This window comes from Dipodomys spectabilis, unplaced genomic scaffold, assembly GCF_019054845.1.
Source record: "Dipodomys spectabilis isolate Male_0828 unplaced genomic scaffold, ASM1905484v1 ptg000506l, whole genome shotgun sequence".
NCBI classification, from domain to species: domain Eukaryota; kingdom Metazoa; phylum Chordata; class Mammalia; order Rodentia; family Heteromyidae; genus Dipodomys; species Dipodomys spectabilis.
This window is the reverse complement of record NW_024871183.1, coordinates 207,542-227,821: the sequence shown is the minus strand read 5'-3', so window position 1 is coordinate 227,821 and position 20,280 is coordinate 207,542. Positions and strand designations below refer to the sequence as shown.

The following is a 20,280-nucleotide window of genomic DNA, read 5'->3' as shown; positions in this document are numbered from 1 at the left end:
TATGTGTGTGTGTGTGTGTGTGTGTGTGTGTAAAATTACACTGTTAATGTATGAACTTTTTTCAAAAAATGTATGCGGCTCACGAAGTGTTAACTTCAGTGAAACTAGATAGCTTTTTGTCTGTCTAGTTTTCACATTTGTTAAATTATTTGAAACTGGGTTTATTACATTACTTTTGATGCCACTAAATATAGTGCAAGTATTCAACTCTATTGTCCCCAAACCAGAATTGAGCTATCACCTGTCTTTCTAAAAAGTATTTTAAATGACCTTAGTGGGAAGATATGTAAATCATAACTGAGCATTAATTTCCAATGGGTTAAAATGTCCTTTGTTGAAAAACTATATTGGAGAGAAACTATCTCTGAATGAATTTTTAAGTAGTAATTTAAGTCTGGGAGATAGTTTAACATAGCCAAAACCCTCTTAATTTCCAGATGAGAATTCCATTTTTAATCTATTTGGAATGCTTAAAAGCTACAAAAGTATCTATGCTGTGAGTACTGTATGTTTAATCTTTGATGTTTAAATCTTTCTCCTTACTCTTTAAATAAGGAAAGTTGTTTTATGTTACTGTTTTTTTTTTGTTTTGTTTTTTGTTTTTACCTTTTTTGTTTGTTTTTTTGTCAGAATAGTTCATGGTAAACTTTGCCCTTACAGATGATAGTGAAAAAAAACCCCAGCGACGCAATCGTAGCCGCAGGCGTCGTTTCAGGGGTCAGGCAGAAGATAGACAGCCAGGTAACTAGAGTGGACCTGTTGATACCAGGTCACAAGCATGAAAAAAATGTCATGTGTCTGCATTCTAAATATATTTACATGTTCACATGTGTGCATATATATTCAAAATTGGTGTGCATAAATTGTTTATTTAACTAATAAGACTACTAAAGAAAAATGCATTCTTTCCCCACAGTGTGAATGTTGAGTAACTGGTCTAAGTGGACTAATTTTACGTTTTTTTGTTTTTTTTTTTAACGTGGAAATATTGTTAAGACCATAATTTTATTCACTTGGGAGGTTCATCACACTTGAGATGGATCCTGCCATCCCAGGGACTATGTTGTAGAATGTGATTGAGGTTGATTGACCTAAGTAGGTAGCTTTTGCATGGTGCCTGCTTACTGGATTTAACACCTCATTTTTGTGGGGATTTTCATACTCACAGCTTATAAAACAAATAAAAAAAGGAAAAATACTTAAGTGTCCTTTTCCTAATAAGAGGATGCATGTTATGTTTTTTATTGTAGTGTGATCCCTTTTCCTTCACATCTACTAACTAATGAGATTAATAGTATTTATTTAGTTTCAGTTAGTTACTGGCTAACTTTATTTAGCCAGTAACTTTTAGTAACTGGAAAGAAAATTGTTTGTTGTATACATTTTGAACCTAATCTCATCTCCTGTGTATAGAGATTTACATGCATATTCACTATGGAGAAATTGTGTTCACTAGAAATAAACCCTTTTCAAACTAATCAATTTTTGCATTCTTTCCAAAGCAAATCTTTCCATGTATTTCCCTCAGTGTGTAAATTCTAGCATCTTTAGAACTGGGTTAAATACATTTGGGACAGCTGGTTAATGTATTCCCATTTCAGGAAGTTCATGTTTTAAAGATAGGTAGAAACTTCTTAAGAAAACAAAACTATCAGAAAAATAGAGTGTCCAGAAAGTATTTTCTTTTCCTGTTTCTAGTCTCTCCCCTCCTATGGTAGTGTTAGAAACACTGAGGAAAAACTATTTTGTATTTTGGATGTGGCACAGCACATCGGGCCTGTATAAATAGGTAAATTCAGGCTATTAATATGAGCTTAACACAGAATAATGGCATACAATACAACATAATTTAATTAATTTAATATACTAATAATTAAATGTATTAATATAAGACATAATCTAATTAGGTAAATGGTCAAGTCACAAGTCATAAAATGACCAAAATAGTAGGGTTTCTTATAGAAGAGGCAGATTCTTTAGTATTGATTGAAAAGACTGTTTTAGAGTTTTCAACAATTTGACAGTTATTGTGATGCATACTGCATCTGTTATTCTTTTACTCTATTCTTATATATTATTACATTTCCTTCGCTAAAATGTCTTACATTCCCTAGTGCTTCCCCTACAAAATGATAGGAACACAGTGAATAACGACTGTTTCTGACTTCAGGTCAAAAGGAGGCAGCCTCCACCTAATGTTAATAATCAAAATTCTCTTACAAATATAACTTCATTCTCATTTGCTTCAAATTTCTTGTTGTTCTTAGTACAAATTACTTATTGAGGGGACTTAAACTTTCTAAGTGCAGTGTTGTCATTTTTTCCTGGGCCCCAACGATATTCTAAAGTCTAAATTATCTTTCACAAATTGTCTGTTTTTCCTAGATGTTGTAAAGTATTGAGGCATGTATGACCATAAGCAAGTTTTTATTTAGATTAACTGAAATCTAATTGGCTTCCTTTAATTTAGAGATAATTCTAATTGATAAAATTATGTAAATACATATTGTTTGTATAATAGATTATAATAGATGATAGAATCTAAGAATTGCTTGGACACATACTAAAATTTAGCAGGATTTTCAAGTAGAAGAATTTTTCTCAGTATCAATGAGGTGTGAACTATGGAAACAGAAAACATATACTCCTGCTCCCCAAAGTAGTGAGAATCATTCTCAAAAAGGCTGTCAACATATAGGTAGATTTAATAATTAGGTAGATTATGATAATATATCCCCTTTCCAATACTGTTTACTATTAAATAATTAAAAATTACTTAGTATTGAAATTAAATGACAAAATTTTAAATTACTTTTTAAATATTTTAAAATATATTAAAATACTTTTAAAATATTTTAAAATGTACATGCCAACTTTCCTACAACTTGAAAAGAAAGTACCAGCTTTAAAAAGACTAAATATCTCTAGTAGTTTTTTTAATAACCATGTAAGTCCTGATAAATTTCCCTATGATTTTTAAGATTCATTTACATAAATAGTTCTTTAAAAGTTCTTGATTATGAATGTTAGCACATTTATAATTCAAAATGAATTGTAGCTGCTATCCAGTTTATTATGCAAATAGTTGGCTCCATATAAATTAAATTTACAGGATGAATTTTCCCAAGACTTAATGATTTGAACTTAAAATTTACTTGTTTTCTTTTATACAATTAACTTAATTTAAAATACATACTGAATTTTTAGTAGGGATCTTAAATAGTTTGAGTAGAATATAATAACAAGGAGGGGGGATATGGTTATTTTGCTATTTCCTCAGATTAGGGATTCTAAGCTTCAGATTTTGAGACTAATCAACAATACTTGTAGAACAGAATTTATTTATTGTATTTGTGTTAACAGTGGGAAGTTACTTGGGCTAGTCCTTTCCCTAATCTATTATCTTTACTTCTAAAAACACATTTAAACCTGTCCTTAAAGCTGCACTAGTGGATGGTCACTGAAGCCACTCTGGCCTTTTTTGCACTCTTACCATACCTACATCTTTAGGGTGGTACTATGTGCTTATTTTGAGTCACAAAATCAAATGGTTAAATCAGAATGGTTTCTATCATGTAACATTAAGGAGGAATCACAAGTTGTGCTGTTATTTTTCACTTAAAAATTATAAGCAAGTCTTTGAAATTTTCAAATTTAATTATCACATTGTGACTTGGATCACATTTGTTCCATTTTCCCCACTTATAATAATACATACTTGTTTGGACATAGAACCTGGCACCTACCATTTTTTGTTTGTGGGTGTTTTTTTTTTTGTTGTTGTTGTTTTTTAAAAATAATAGTCCCACAACCTTAGTCTTATCCTGGACTCTTGGAAAAGAGGACTTGAATTTAGATTTCCTTGTTTCTCCAGCTTGAATTTTTCTATTGCCAACACTAAAATCATAGGCAAAGTTTTTTCCAAGCTTTTTGGTTGGAGGCGATACCCAACTTAAATTTTGAATTTGGGTGACCTACCATTTGTTTAATAGTGAAATTACTCTTTATCCATAAATAAACTTTAGAAATATTTTTTCAACACCTGTAATTTTTTTCTCATCTTTAACAGTCACAGTTGCAGATTATATTTCTAGAGCTGAGTCTCAGAGCAGACAAAGAAACCTCCCAAGGGAAACTTTGGCTAAAAACAAGAAAGAAATGGTAAGGAGAATTTAACCTGTAGGGTTTTCTTTTTGTTTCCTTTTTATGTTTTTATTTTTCTGGTATAATTTAGATTTATTTTTTACTTCTTAATGTATGATCACTTGTTTTCCAAAATAGACAAGTATTATTTAGTTAAGAAGATTTTGTTCCTGGACACAGATGTCTGAAGATATGCATGCTTAAGACTGAAAATCCTTTTTGGATAGAACTTTAGCATTTGTAAAATTCAGTCTTAACTATACTGGGTATAGATAGCTTAATTTTGTAAGCTGAAGGCTCTATACATTTTCTCAATAGTGGATCTTTTAAATTTCAATTTTTTAAATGCTTTTAGGATTTTATATATGAGTTCAGGGGGGAAAAGGTGAGTAAAGTAGGTAATTGTTTTATTTAGATACTTTATTGTTTCAGTTACATGGAGTTTTCTGTTGGTTCTAGTGGTTTCATTAAATATTATAGATGCTATGGTTTAGGCATTCCTAGAGATAGAGTTGAGAGATCCCCCCAAAATGGAGTACTTTGGTAATTATTTAAAAATTTAAAAATGTGTTAATTTTTTAAACTCTAGTGGCATATGAAATTGAAATTTTCTAAGTTAATGTTTATGTAGCTGTTTTCCTCCTCAGCTGTAGATTGCATTTATAAAGAAGTTGAAAAAGCTGTCTCCCTTTGGCAGGCAAAAGATGTGATTGAAGAGCATGGTCCTTCAGAAAAGGCAATAAATGGCCCAACTAGTGCTTCTGGCGATGAAATTCCTAAACTACAACGTACTCCAGGAGAAGAAAAGATTAATACCTTAAAAGAGGAAAATACCCAAGAAGCAGCAGTCCTGAATGGTGTTTCATAAACTGAAGAAGTTCCTAGTTTACAGTTCTCTTACATTACATTTACAATAGTGCTTGTACAAGCTTGCCAAAGATAGAATATGGATCGCCAGTCTTTACATCGTACTTTCAGTTCCTCCATTTGGAATTCAGAAAGGGGAGGGATCCTGAAGAAATCATATGTTAAACATACTTTGACACCTACTGTGTTAAAACTATATCATCAGATGTGCCTTGAGAATAGTATATGTAACATTAAAAAAAGTTGCTGGCTATAGGAAATGTTATTTTGTTTTCAAAATATGGCAGAGATGGGGGGAGGTGGGTGGGGGTGGGATCCCTAACACAATATTCTTTATGAAAGCATTAGCTGCTTTTGTTACATTTTTAATAATATGCAACCACTTCTTCACCTGAGGAAAACTAGAATGAAATGCAGTCTGAAATATTTTGCACTGAATTGTAATTTCTTCATTAGTTTAGTCTGGAAACTGGTCTGTTTTACAATGTGTTTTTTAAATGCTGTATGAAGAGGAAAAACTGCAGACCACTGGAATACATTTGTTAACTCATCTGCAGGGACACTGGGTGATATTGGCAGTGACTGTTCTACATTGAGGCTTTGTTTGGTTTATTTATTAAAGTGTACAGTATTTAAAATCAAACATAGCTTTAGTTAAAACACTAAGCTCTGATTAGTCATGTCCATTCAGACTTAACCTAAACTACTGAAAAAAGATCGTTTTCCAGAAAGTTTATTCTGTATAAACTACATGTTAGTCTTCAGTAGAATATCTTTCACTTTTTCTTTTCCTTTTTTAAATTTTTTTTAATTTTGGTTGTTTGATGTGCAATATGTTTTTGTATGCAGGTAGTAAATAAACTTTGATCTTCCATTTGCTGATTTTTAACTTTCTACTTTTTATGCCAATTATTACAAAATAGTTGGACCTACTTAGAGGCACAGAATAGTTTCATTGATTGCTTTTAAAAAGCATCTATTCTTATACCTCAAATTAAAATGTTTAGTGGACCATTTAATCATTTTGTAATGAATGCTCTGCAATATTTAATACGTTAGGTTTTTAGAATAGGGGGTAGGGAATTTATAATACATTTACTAGAAAAATTTGTATCAAATTCTAATCACTAGCAAATTGTAGATGAAGTAGAAGCTTTGCCTTAATTTCCTTTATCAAAATTATTTTTAAAGTACAATAAGCAATTTTTAATTTATCAATAAGGTACTTTATGATTTCACAAGGAAATGTGAAGGTCTCCTATCAGTGATTGAAATGGATAATTAAGATATTTTAAAGTATGAGGTCAAATAAATGTGGAACTCCAGTATTTTATGGACCACTGAAAAGAAAGGATATAGCTCTTTAGTATCTGAGAACGTTATGCACATTAGTAAATTGTTTATAGTAACCATTTATAACAAAAAGGATAATGTAGTATGTAGTTACAAATGTAAAAGATTATATATGCATAGCTCTAATCATATGTATGTGTGTGTTAATATATAGAAAGGAGGGATTAAATGCTGGTAGTTATTGGTTGTTCTTAGTGGTCCTTGGTACTGGAGAAATTTTAAGGTATGTGGAAAGTCCTGTGCTTTCTATAAATATGCCAGGTAATTAATCTTGTCTTGATTAAAATGCTACTTAAGAAATGTCTTTAATCCATCAAAGCTAAAAACAAATTGGCTTTTTAATTTCTTAGTTCTCTTGCATTACCATAAGGTAATGTGCACTGAAGAATATTTTTAACTTTATTTTTTGGTAGTGCCAGAGATTGAACCTAGAACCTCTTCCATTAGTGTAGTATTCTGCCACTGAGCTACATCTTTAGCTCATGAAGAATTTTAAATACTAAATTAGAAAATGTGATATAAAGAAAGAATGATTTTCTTTTATGTAGAATAGAGTCACTAAAATCTTTTGAGCGTATAAGGATAGTTGAAGCAGTTTAGAGTAGCAGTATCGTCCTCTTTTAAATTAAAGATTTTATTACTTTGTAGTCAAACACAGTGACTTGACAGTGACTTGTCTTTAAAAATACATACTAAAGAGTTGTGGTACACAGATTTGGCTTTATATAATACATACTCAGAAATATCAGTAAAAATGTCTGGAGATAACTTGTTGATTCTGAAAGAGATCTTTGGCTACTCTACTAGTTAGATGAGATGTTGGAAATACACTATACTACAGTCAAGGAAAAGGTATTCTGAAAGATCTTGTTTCAACATCTACATGTCTTAAAAAAAACCTGAAATGAACCATGAAGTAGGAATTCAACATGGGGTTAAAAATGATGTTTCTTCTGATGAGGCAAGGATTCTTTATTACTCTTAAAACTTGAGACATTGATCAGATTAACAAAAGTATAATGGTACAAACATCAATTTTAAATAGCTAAGTAATGTGGAATCAGAAGCAGTGCATCAAGCAAGTGACCACAGGAGAAATTACCTCAAGTATTACTATGGACAGGCTGAGAGAATTTGTAATAAAAGTACAGGTCATCTGGCTGCTGGTGGCTTGTGCTTATAATCCTAGAGCTACTCAGGAAGCTGAGATGTGAGCATTGCAGTTTGAAACAGCCCAGGCAGACACATTCAAGAGGAACACTGGGATTGTGAAAGTTGAACACTTTTTAGGTTGGTTCTCAATACCTAATGCGTAAAAATCACTGGAATTTTATTTTATTTTTTTGTCAGTCCTGGGGCACCTAATGCGTAAAAATCACTGGAATTTTATTTTATTTTTTTGTCAGTCCTGGGGCTTGAACTGGGCATTGTTTCGGAGCTGCTTTTGCTTAAGGCCTACCACTTGAACTACAGTGCCACTTCTGCCTTTATATGTGGTACTGAGGAATCAAACCCCAGGTGTTTGTGCATGCTAGGCAAGCATTCTACCACTAAGCCACATTCCCAGCCCCATCACTGGAATTTTTGTAGCTATTTACTAGGACTAGGGCTTTGAAACCTGGGGACAGTCTCTGCTCTAAAAGTTGATATAATAATGGTGCCCATGATTTAGATAGTGTCATTTCTGTCTTGGGCTTTTTGAGATTCAAAGCACTCATCTCAGGGGAAAACCACTTGCCCTGAGTTTTGTCCTCAACTCTGGGGAGGAAAATAAGAGGCAAAAAATAATTAGTATTCTTATACTAAGATTAAGTAAACAGTACTATATGTTAACAATGCATTTTGTGTGTGTCTGTCAGATGATTAACTGTCAGTAGTAGAGATCTGAATTTTCTAAAAAGTCCTGAAAAGAAATGGGGTGTAAAACATGATATAAAATCTCATGCAATCTCCCTGTTTTTATTATCTATCTATGAAACATTGCTCAAGGCTAGCGTTGAAGCACTGGGCCACAGCTCCACTTCTGGCTTTTTGGTGTTCTCAGAGTTCCTGCTCAGGCTGGCTTTGAATTGCCATCATGAGATCTCAGTAGCTAGGATTACAGGCATATGCCATTGGTGCCCCACCCAATTAAACTTTTTAAAGTATAGTAATAACTTAAGCAGATTCAAGAGTCAAAACATCCAGAAAAAAATCCCTAAGTTCTGGATGATACAGAACATTTCATTTTGCAAAAGGGCTGGTTGATCAGGGTTTGCAAAAATCCTGAAAAAAAAAATGTTCTTAAAAAAAATTCTATAAGGTTTTCCACTGCCCATTTTTTAAATTCCTTTTGACAATTGTTAAAAATACCACAGGTAAAACCAAAATTGGGAGCCATTATTTTAGTTCTGATCACTTACTCTGGCTTCTAGTTCATCTAATGGAGAGTTGACATGATACCTTGAGGGATCTTCCAATGTTAATGTAATAGCAATCTACTTACTTATCAGACCCCTAGTTAACATTTAACCATATGACCAATTTCCTAAAGTGTATGCTATCTAAAATGGCAAAGTAATTCTCATTCCAGCCTATTATCAATGTTCTGCTTAATAGCTTGAATTTTTTTTTTCAGTTTTAGTGTTCTTTGTGAAATATTTTCTTTGTACCTTTTAAAATGACTTGTAACATTGACTTTCTAGTTTAGATTCCACTTGATTAAAAACATTTTCCAATAGTTCCATTATTATAAATCAGTTCATAATTTCTTTTTCTTGAAGTCTATATATTCTTCCTTAAATAAATGTAAACATTGCATTTAAAATTACTGAGAAAACACCTGGGTGGCATGTTCCAGGTCATACCAATTGCTGGACTGTTACCCTATCATTTAGTCAGGAGTAGCAGGTAATGAGATAGAAACACAACCTGTTGCTAAGGCAAAAGTCCTTAAGCAAATTGAGCATTCTACCACAGGGTCAATAAAAAGCCTGGTACTTTAGGATTATCAGACTGGAGATAATCTTACAGTTTCAACCTCCTGAGTAGCTAAGATTACACGTGGTATGCCACTGGCAACTGGCTCAAATGCAGCCAATGACCAGTCTTCTAAATAGTTTAAAATAGTTTAGCTCTAATTTAGTTCTCTATTTTATTTGAACTTTTTATTTCTACCAAGCTGATCAAACTCTTAGAAACAACCCAGCATTCTAGCCTAATCTAAAACTAGTAATGCTTTAAATGAAGCATCCTGTGAGTTAATTTTGCCTTTAAATAGTTTGGGTGTCAAAGTGGAGCATACATTTTTACAGTATTGAATACAGTCTAGCTTCATTATGGTAGTTTACAAGCTTGTGGTAAACTGTTTACCTAGTAATTCCCAGTAGTTAGTGTTACTGCTCTTTTCCCCTCCTGTTTCCTAACATTTAGAGCAGCTATTGAGTGGGTTTTAGAAACTATATAACTAAATGTAAGACTCAGAATATACTATGAGCTTATGTGCTACTTGGCCTTTCACGCATCCATTTTAAGTTTTGAGCAGGCTCTATATAGCCCAGGCTGGCCTGGAACTCAAAATACTGTTTCCTGAGTGCTGGGATTACAGGTATATTGCTACCACATACAGCTAGGCTTCAAGTATTTCTTGAATGGTGTGAGACTTCTGAAGTGACTAAATTTTATTTCCATGTTTTTGCCACTTGAAAAATACTAATGGGAATAGTGGTGTCAATTCAATAGGCCCAGAAAGGCATTAAAAACATGCCAGATCTATTAAAGTGGGTGGAAATTCCCATAAGTCTCCATTGAGAACTTAAATGAACTGTGGACAAGAAATTCAAGGCTCAGTTCTATTTGCTATATAATCTTGGACAAATGTGCTCTGGCATTATTTGATTGTCTTAACCATAAAAAGCAGCAATATCCTTTTGTTTGGGGTTGGCCATTCTTTCATTCTGCAGGTGAGGAAGCATAAACCCCTCAGGATAAAAGATCACATGCTGGAAAGACACCTAGTTATTGCAGAACTTTTGAATTCTGTACCTTTTGTTACCTGTTTTAACCATACCATTTCTTTTGTGTGGTGGTGTTTCAAGTCAGAATTGAACTGTCTCGCTGCCCCTGAGTATTTTCATTAACTTAGCTCATTATCTCCATTTAAAGAGTTAATATTTCCATGGCTAGGGATGTAGCTTCTTTGGAGAGAGTTGTATGCCTAACATGTAAGGCCCTCGGTTAAAAATCCAGCATAAGGTGTAAAATATTTGTAAGCACCAACTGGTAAGGAAAAATGTCCCCAAGCTAGATGTTTTAACAAGTGTTTTAACAGATCTTAGCACCACCAAGAAAATTATAGTTGGATTATCTTAATTATGAAAAAAATAGTATAGAAGAGTATAGTACTCTGGATCTGAAAAAGATCAGCCTTTCTCAGCTCGTCTCCTTACCTGGACAAGTTACTTCATTAAACAACTTTCCTCACATGTAAAAGTGTATGTAATAGCATATATAGAGAATGCTTATTAAGCACAATACCAGCACATTTTCAGAACTTGAGTATTTTGCTAAAAAAAAAAATCTAAAAGATGAAGACCTTCACAGTCTCACATAGATGACATATTTGCACTGTTTTTTCTACTTTAAAATTATAAAGGTAAGTCTAGAAAAAAAACTGGTATGAAAGAAAAATGTGATTAGTATTTCAAAGTGGTTTCCATTGTCTTTTAACACGTGTCTAGAAACAGGTACACTGTTGGACTAAAACATTCATGGTATTCAGCCCTACTGCACTAGTTCTTTACAGTTAATGGCTGATTGCCTGTGGGCATATTAACACTATTTGTTTATCAAAACTGCTTTAAAGTTTTATCTGATACTATATTCATAGAAACATTTTGATTAATCCAAATGATTAAGATTAATAAACCAAACTACACTCAATCTTCTTTTAGTGGATTTTTTTATTGTAAAATTATCTGTTCACAAAGATTTTCAACTTCAATACTCCACATACTTGGTTATTTTTGAATATCCAAAATGACAAAAAATTTGAACTACACAAACAAGGCAATGCTTTATCTGCCTTCCTGTGCATATTGTAAACAACTGTCCTTTATGTGCTCCTTTTTTTGGAGGTGGTGGTGGTCAGTGGTGGGGCTTGAACTCCAGGCTGGCGCTTTTTTACTCAAGTCACTTCTTGTTTTCTATGGGTTAACTGGAGGTAAGAATCTCAAGAACTTTCCTGCCTGGCTTTGAGCCATGCTTCTCGGATCTGTCTCCTTAGTAGCTAGGATTACAGGCTTGAGCCACCATATTGACTGGTGGGACAGGTATAATCAGAATCTCACAGTAACCTTAATTTCCCTTAGGAAGCAATTGTTCTGTAATTACTAATTCAGTGTTTTATAGTAGGACACTGAAATACTAGAACCAACTATATTCTCAGCTCCCTTGTCCCTAAAATTGCTACTTTTTGAAAACATGTTTTTTAAATGTAATCCAATCTACAATTATGGATAAGACTAAACGTTATTAGTGATACTAAAATTCCTTACCAAAGTATTTGTACTATTACTATATACTAATAAACTTCGACAATGCAAATTTACCTTTGACTTACAAGAACTGTATAGTCAATATGTAGATTTTAATGTATGAAACTTGAATTGTTACTGATACATAGGTAATTTCTTAAGATCATTGTTGTGGCTAAATACTTAGTAGGGGGCCCAGTTGTATCCTAGCACCCTGAAGCAGCTCAACAGTGTGAGAGTTCCATAATACTATTGACTACACCTGACTGGGATAGGGCTTTTTTAGGATAGGGGCTTTGAATTAAATAGCACACAGACACCAAATTATTTACTAAATAAGCAAATATATTCAAGTGGTGTACACCTGTCATTTAATACTAGCTCCAAATACTCTAATATTCGTAATGTTCTCAAGCTAAATAAAATATTCCAAAGCTTTGCTTTAGCTTATTTGTGCTGAATCATTTTTAAAAACTTTATTTGAGGCATTTTATTATAAAAAGTTGGTACGCATAAATTTATATGAACTTAAAATTCATCATATATTTACTTCATTTTTTAGCTTGACCTTCTAGTAAATCTTTAGCTTCATTGATTTTGGCTGCTATGTAAGGTGATCCTCCTATAGGGAGAAAGAAAAACAGACCCCATTTTAGTTCCTTTTTCTCTTTTCATTTTCTTATTGCCTTCTTTTCTAATACTAATCAGGAGTTTGTGTTCCCAAGATCAGCACATCTTCAGCAAGACACAATAGAAATGTAAGTTTAGCACAATTTTCTTTAGACCTAGACCACTAGGTAATGTTAATTTCATACATTGCTAGGTCATATATCAAACAATTGCTATTTTATTTAAAAGTGTCAACATCCTCTCAAAATACCTACCTCTATGTTAATTAAAGATTTGTGCATTGAAATATGGATTTTTGTAGTCTTAGTATTGAGAGGAATTTTGTGCTTTAAGCAGTCTGACTACTTAAAAGTATATCAGAAGTGAATACACTTTTTAGATTTCTAAATAATCTCTAGTTCAAAGTATATACAATGGAAGAGATGAAATAGTTTTGTTAAAATTTAACATTTGTTTTAATGTTGAATATAAACAAAAAATAAACAGCCAGCAGCATTAGTATCTGATGGTTACTGGAATTCACACTTATCATACATGGAGACCTTAAAAGCATTGTTAATATTGAAGGCTACTAGTTATTTTATCAGTTCATTCTTTAAATTGCAGATTGTATTCTTAAGATACTAAAAAACAGTTGTATCCAGCATGTTCACACAGATTTAAGCATTTATAACAGCCAAGAATTAGTTCCAACAACATATTTAACAAGAATTTAATGATTACCTTTGTCTGGGTGATTTAAGAGCATAATTCGTCGATGAGCATCTCTTATCTTTCCTTTATTGGCAGTAGGGCTAATTAAAAAGGAAAAAAACTTTAATCTCCTGGATCCCATTAAAAATAAAGGGCCATTAACAATGGTGAAGCAACAATAAGTCAAAATAGTATAAAAAACTGCTTATGAACCTCCACACAAATGCAAATGCATATTCTATATTGGAGAACTAAACTGAACCTTCAAAAAGTAAAGCATTTTCGAAAATGTAGTTGAATACCAAATTCAAGCTGTACTCAAATCAATTCTTACTAAATCACTTCTTTTATTGAAATGGAAGACAATCCTAGAAAATGTCTTGATTACAAAGGACAGCAATGTGATAATCTGCTGAGAAGTCTTTCATAAAGTCCTTCTGTCCTGGTGCGTGTCTTCTATTTGACTTTGGAGTATTTAGACTTTAAAAATGTACATAGGAGCAACAGCAAGGCTCCATGAACTAAACCTGAAAATTCTGGGCAAAACCCACAAAATTCCAGTTAGAAATTATTTTACCTTACACCTAATATTAATGCTGCTTCCCGTTTTGTCATTTTGGGTTCAAATCCACCTCTGTAATAGCCACTGCTGAAGGCCTGAGAGAGGAAATGCATTTCCATTATATAGCCATAGAAACAATTAAAAAATGAGACATTTTAGAGAACTCTTCAAGAACTTTTAGCTTTACAGATAGCAACACAAGACATTAAACATCTTTTTCCCCCCAGCTATGATAACCAATATTTAAAACAAGGGAATAGTGTTTCTAATGTAGGTCTTTCAGGAGTATTACCCATGTTGAAGATAAAAGTTTGACCTTAGTCTGGGCTCTGGTGACTCATGCCTGTAATTCTTAGCTACTTAGGAAGCTGAGATCAGGACAGGAGTTCAAAGCCAGCTGTGGCATAAAAATCCATGAGACTTGTATTACCAATTAACCACTAAAAAGCGGGAAGTGGTGTAGAGACCTAGCCTTGAGGGAAAAAGCTCAGGTACAGAACCCAGGCCCTGAGTTAAAGCCCCAGGACTGACACTAACACACACACACACACACACACACACACACACACACACACTATAAAGCCCCAGGACTGACACTAACACACACACACACACACACACTATATGACAATGTGAAACTGGTAACCTGTAATCCTAGTTACTTAGGAGTCTGAGATCTGAGGACTGCAGTTTGAAGCCAGCCCCGAATGTGAGATTTACCTCCAACTAACTAGCAAAAAACCAGAAGTATAATTGTGGCTCAAGTAGTAGAGTGACAGCCTTGAGCAAGAAAGTAAGGGACAGTGCCTAGGTGGAGTACAAGTACCACCAATACGGTTTTGAACACAAGGCTTCAAGAAGAGGAACTAGAGGCTGTTTGAGGTAATTGTTCCAAGAACCTAGCACTCCAATAAAACTTTGTGGAGAACATCATGCTATCAGGTCCTTTTCCCTTACTAGGTCAGAAATTGTATTGGTAACATCGAACATTTAATCACAACATAAAAGTATTTAACATGCTGTCATAGCCATATTCAGTTTTTCTTGTTTTAAGACAGGATCCTATGTTTCCCAGATTCAAATGACTATCTCACGTTAGTACCCAGAGTAACTGGGACTGCAGGCTTGTACCATTTTGTCACAAGCTGCTGCATCTTACAGAGTATGTAGTTCTTGTATTAGCCAGTTCTAAGGCCACACAGGAAGAATGGATCTCTTTATTATCCCTCTGTGGTTACAATACAGACAAGATGAGAGAAACAAGACTATGGACACAATAGTAGATGAAGAAATATAAACTCATAGCAGAACTGGTTAATACTACCCACGCATACTTACTCATCTAACATTTGTTTCTTTTAAGGATAGTACTATTGCTAAATTTCAACTTGTACACATTCTGGGAAAGCAAGAGAAGGAGCCAAAAGCAATCACACTGAATTTCATGGATGTTTGGAACTTTAGAAATAAAGATAGCAAAAAAATGTTTTAAGTCTTACAGATTTTGGTAGGCTTTGAAAAACTTGTTTTACTTGAGGCTCCATATGCTTCATGGCTTGTAAAACGTAACGGCCTAAAACCAAAAGCAATATGTAAATTAATTAATCCTCAATCTTCCTATTTCATTTCCATTCCCAAGTCACAAACAAACCTGCAAATCCTGCAGCAGCAATGGTCAGCCCAACTGCTACCACTGTACTGGCCTGGTAAGGAGAAAAAAGTATATACTTATTAATTCTGCTGTTATGTCCATCCTAACTCATTACGCATTTCAATAACTATAATGATATACTGGCCAATGATTTTTAACTTGCAATTTTGTTGGGCACGCGTGGTGACTCATGTCTGTAAATAAGAGCACTCCTGAAGCGGGCGAATCACGAGTCCAGGTCAACTTTGACACAACTTGTCTTGATTTAAAAAATTAATCTCTCAGTTTTTATTAAACAATGTGAAGGTATGAATTCTCCCTAGAGGATTTCTCAACTTGCTATTATTTACCTCTACTACAGTGGAAGGATGGGTCCTTTCCACTAAAACGTTTCCACCCTGAACACTCAAACTCGATTTAAAGTTCAATCGGGAGCAGTGGAAATAAGATTTCTGCTAGAGGAGGGAAAAACTGTTAAGAGGGAGATTCCCGCAAACTTCCCAACCTGTCAACGCTCGATGTGGGCGTCTGTGGCACTACCCCTTCTCAGTCTGGCTGTCATCGGAGGAGGAAGCGGCATATATATGGTCAAGTAACAGGGATGAGAGATCGGTACAAGAGCGCAGGCGGACGACAGACCCAAGTGGAGGAAAAAAGTCCAGCACGTCTCCGGCCTCGGTCTGCCCTTAAAGGAGTCCAAGCGCGGCAGGCGGACCAGGGGCTGGGACTCCTCCCGGACACGGATGGGCCGCACAGATTTGAGTACGAGCGAGCCCACGGCCGCGCTGAGACACGGGTTCGAGTCTCGGCGAGCCCGGCTCCGGCCCACGCCGCGCTGGGCGCCGGTCGCGGCACGCCAGCGGCGGGCGAGAGTTGCAGGGAGGCCTGGACTCCGCCCGGGGACCGGCGTGCTGCACTCACCATGGCTCCGCGCGGCTCCCCTGCCTCCACCGGGAGCGTGTTTCATCCCCGCCCAGAGTCCTCGGCCTTCACCCCAGGCACAACCGGGCGGCCTCTAGGTCTCCGTCCCAGGAGCCCGGCAGAATACGGCAGCGGCGGCCGTAAGCCAGCCGGAAAACTGTCGTAAACTGGGGCGCGAGGGCGAAGGCTCGGTCGCTTCGCGGCGGGCGGGAGGACGTGGCTTCCGGTGGGCGGGGGGGGGGGTGGGGGGGGTGGGGGGGGGTGGGGAGTGGGGGGGGTGGGGGGGGGGAGGGGGCCGGTGGCACCGCCTCCCGGGCTGGAGGCGGGGCTTCGCGGAGTTTCGACCTTTGTCCGGAGAGTTTGGGACTTGCAGGTTCTTGTCGGAAGTGTCCTGTTTTTGGGAGAGCCTGAGGAAACACTTCAGAGTTTTACTCGAAACTTAAGAGTCTTCCGACCTAGCACTTCACATCGCGTTTACAGTTTATTTCTTGTGACGCGTTCAGGGTGGTGGGCGCGCAGAAACGCGCCGCGGTGGCGTTTACCCAGAGCCCGGCGAACGCGTAGCCACGGCGGGGCGAGGGGCCGGCGGGGCGGCGGGGAGGGGCCGGGCCTAGGCCGCGGGGCGTCCCCCAGGCCGCGGGGCCTGCCACAGGCCGCGGGGCGACGCGGGACGCCCCCCAGGCCGCGGGGCGTCCCCCAGGCCGCGGGGCGTCCCCACAGGCCGCGGGGCCTGCCACAGGCCGCGGGGCGTCCCCCAGGCCGCGGGGCGTCCCCCAGGCCGCGGGGCGACGCGGGACGCCCCCCAGGCCGCGGGGCGCCCCCCAGGCCGCGGGGCCTGCCACAGGCCGCGGGGCGTCCCCCAGGCCGCGGGGCGTCCCCCAGGCCGCGGGGCGACGCGGGACGCCCCCCAGGCCGCGGGGCGTCCCCCAGGCCGCGGGGCCTGCCACAGGCCGCGGGGCGTCCCCCAGGCCGCGGGGCCTGCCACAGGCCGCGGGGCGACGCGGGACGCACCCCAGGCCGCGGGGCCTGCCACAGGCCGCGGGGCGCCCCCCAGGCCGCGGGGCCTGCCACAGGCCGCGGGGCGCCCCCCAGGCCGCGGGGCCTGCCACAGGCCGCCGGGCGTCCCCCAGGCCGCGGGGCGCCTCCCAGGCCGCGCGCTTCTGCTGAGAACAATCCGATTTCTACTCTGGACGAGACTTCGGAGTACACCTGCTTTTTTATTTTGTAAGATGTCATTATTGCTAAAAACAGCTAGTGTTCTGATCATACAGGACTCAGCAGTCCTGTAACTGATAATCACTAATATTTCCTTCCCAGTCTTCAAAATGAAATTGTTTTTTCCCTTTGAAGACTAGGTTTCATAAATCTCTACTTAGATGCTTGGGAAGAGAAATACACTGATGACAACAGTAATGTAGTAATGACAATAAGGCACGTTAAAGGTGTGGTGTCTGGAATGATATACTTAACATTTAGAACTTACAAGTACTAAAAATCTCTTTTTTGAGCAATTCTGCTTTTACGACTTAATTATTTAAAAATACGCAAATATCTTCACTTAGTTTTCCTCTATAGAAACAGTTTGCATATGAATCTCCAAGGGCTGTTTTTGTTCTAAGGGATTTTTTGAATGTAATTTTTTTTTTTTTTTTTAAGTTTTTAGTTGCTATTTTAAAGCTAAGGTAAAGATGATGTAATGAGTACATTTCCTTTGGGCAGTGTCGCCCCTTCCCAGTTTTTCCACCCTGTCCTTATCCACAAATTTTATAGTTTTTTTTTTTTTTTTTTGTCGGTCGTGGGGCTTGAACTCTGGGCCTGGGCGCTGTCCCTCAGCTCTTCAGCTCAAGGCTAGCGCTCTACCACTTGAGCTACAGTGCCACTTCCGGTTTTCTGGTGGTTTATTGGAGATAGGAGTCTCACGGTCTCTCCTGCCCGGGCTGGCTTTGAACCGCAATCCTCAGATCTCCGCCTCCTGAGTAGCTAGGATTACAGGCGTGAGCCACCAGCACCCGGCTTATAGTTTGTTTTTAATGTCTTAAGACTGTTGCATTTGCTCACTCCTTGTCCCTACATTTTTGTGCCCCCTTAAGCTCCCCAAACAGATAAATAAGACAAAAAAGAAAACAAAACAAAGGAAAAGGTTCCTATTTCCATTTTCTGCAGTTCATTTAGATAAATATTATATGATAAAAAGCACATAGACATTTTGCCTTTGTGTCCTCCCCTAAGAGTATCCATCCTCCTTTGGTCTGCGTCTGAATGTCTACAGTCCTGTATAATTGTTCAGGTGTATTTTAGAGCTGTGCATGAGAGAAAACACACTGTCTCTCTGAGCTTGGTTTAGCTCACTTAACATGACTTGTTCTAGTGTATCCATTTCCCTGCCAATGATATAATATTCTTTCTCATGGCCATGTAAAATTCCTTGTGTAAAATTCCCTGTTTAGAATTCCCACGTTTTTTTTTTGATCCACTCATCTATTGTAAGGCATCTGGGCTGTTTCTGTAACTTTGCTATTGTGAATAGTACGGCAATGAACATGGAGGTGCAAGTGCCTTTATTGTGATATAATATCTGTCAACTCATGACTTAATGTGTTGACACTGAGACATGAGTTAAATATATATTTCTTTTTGCCACCTCTTTTATCTAGTTTTTTTTAATGGAACAATTATAGAAGAAAAAAACAAAGGAGGCATATCAGCAGAAACAAGCTGGAATACTACCTGGGAATTTTATTATGCATATCTTTAGTATATGCAAACTATTTCTTTTGATTTTCTTGAGAAACAGCTTAGAACACCAAAGCCCAGCCTCAAATACTGGAGGTATAGCTTTTGTGTGTGTGCATGCTTGTACTAGGGCTTGAAATCTGCACCTGGGTGCCGTCCCTTAGTTTTTTTCCCTCAAGGTCGGTTCTCCACTACTTGGGCCACACATCTACTTTTGGCTTTTTTGTGGGTAATTGTAGATAAGAGCCTCATGCACTTTTCTGCCAGAGCTGGGTTTGAACTTTTATTCTCACACCTTAGCCTCCTGAGTAGCTAGAATTACAGGTATTAGCCTTTGGGTCTTCAGTGAGAGATTTAATATTAGAGTTAGATCAAGCTGCAGGTTCATTCTGGTTCTATCATTAGTTCTGTGGGTTAAACAAACTTTTTAATTTTTGTCAGTTGTGGGGTTTGAACTCAGGGCCTGGGGGGATCCTTGAGCCTCTTTGTACTCAAGGCTAGCGTTCTACCACTTGAGCCACAGTGCCACTGCCAGTTTTTGAGTGGTTAATTGGAGTCTCATGGGTACTTTTCTGCCCGAACTGGCTTCAAACCTTGATCCTTAGGTCTCAGCCTTCTAAGTAGCTATGTATGAGCCACCAGCGCCCAGCTTATTTCTGAGTTTCTCATTTGTAAGCTAAGGATAGCGTTAATTACTTTGCTAAATTTTGCAATGTTAGAAAAGATGTATGTAGTATTCTACACATGGCCATCATTCAGTATAGGGATTTATTATTAGGAGGGAAGCTACAGTTCAGATTGCTGGGCAATGGCCTTCCTAAGTCTCATGATACCTTTCTCGTGGATATAAGTTTGGTAATTTTTTTCCTGTTTGCTAAAATCTTGGAAAGGGCCTTTTAAAACATCTTTTAAGCTATCCATTGAGTTATGAATGGATAAATATTTTTTTCCTTGGCTCTTCTAGCTTTTTGTGACTCCAGCACTTATGGACTTGTTACTGATTTACTCAGGTCTTTTAGAATAAGGTGATAGCTAATCTTGTCTTGTTTTCAGTACTGTTTAGGGAGGCACTGTACTACTTAACCTATGTCTCTAGCCTGTGCTAGTTACTCTTGTCAACTTGAATGGACTGAGAAGTCATTAGATTAATATAGCTGGAGTGTTTCTAGCTAGGATTAACTAAGGGGAGATCTGTGGGCAGTGGCAACCCAGAG

At 37.4% G+C, this 20,280-nt stretch overlaps 3 protein-coding genes across 8 annotated transcripts in view; 1 reads left to right on the top strand and 2 right to left on the bottom strand.

Moving 5' to 3' along the window:
- The window catches only part of Fxr1 (FMR1 autosomal homolog 1), a 61,074-nt gene extending 55,182 nt beyond the window's left edge, over positions 1–5,892 (top strand). Inside the window, exons 16-18 of one of the 6 annotated variants that reach the window (XM_042669836.1) lie at positions 661–741; positions 4,070–4,161; positions 4,841–5,892. In XM_042669836.1, the coding sequence (XP_042525770.1) occupies positions 661–741; positions 4,070–4,161; positions 4,841–5,011 (344 nt within the window). In that variant the 3' untranslated portion in view covers positions 5,012–5,892. Of the gene's footprint in view, positions 1–11; positions 1,479–4,069; positions 4,162–4,840 lie in introns of those variants that run through there. The other 5 variants (XM_042669830.1, XM_042669832.1, XM_042669835.1 and 2 more) reach the window with 5 other exon arrangements.
- A 6,308-nt stretch (positions 5,893–12,200) lies between these two features.
- On the bottom strand, positions 12,201–16,460 carry Dnajc19 (DnaJ heat shock protein family (Hsp40) member C19). Its single transcript, XM_042669837.1, has 6 exons — positions 16,334–16,460; positions 15,413–15,464; positions 15,261–15,334; positions 13,777–13,856; positions 13,230–13,300; positions 12,201–12,498 (listed from the first exon to the last, which is right to left on the bottom strand). The coding sequence occupies exons 1-6, from the start codon at positions 16,334–16,336 to the stop codon at positions 12,428–12,430; spliced, it is 351 nt and encodes a 116-aa protein (XP_042525771.1). The 5' UTR covers positions 16,337–16,460; the 3' UTR covers positions 12,201–12,427.
- A 347-nt stretch (positions 16,461–16,807) lies between these two features.
- Positions 16,808–17,569, bottom strand: LOC122099245 (translation initiation factor IF-2-like). The gene has a single exon (XM_042669840.1). It carries the CDS (start codon positions 17,567–17,569, stop codon positions 16,808–16,810), a length of 762 nt encoding a protein of 253 aa, XP_042525774.1.
- Positions 17,570–20,280: the final 2,711 nt, after the last annotated feature.

Bases quoted from the DNA above. Each gene is read 5' to 3' on its own strand.
- Dnajc19 (XM_042669837.1), bottom strand. The intron at 13,301-13,776 runs GTAAAATAATTT...CTTTTTAATTAG, and splicing joins GCATTAATATTAGGTGTAAG to CCCTACTGCCAATAAAGGAA. The intron at 12,499-13,229 runs GTAATCATTAAA...TTCTCCCTATAG, and splicing joins CTTAAATCACCCAGACAAAG to GAGGATCACCTTACATAGCA.
- LOC122099245 (XM_042669840.1), bottom strand. From the start codon at position 17,569: ATGACATCTTACAAAATAAAAAAGCAGGTGTACTCCGAAGTCTCGTCC.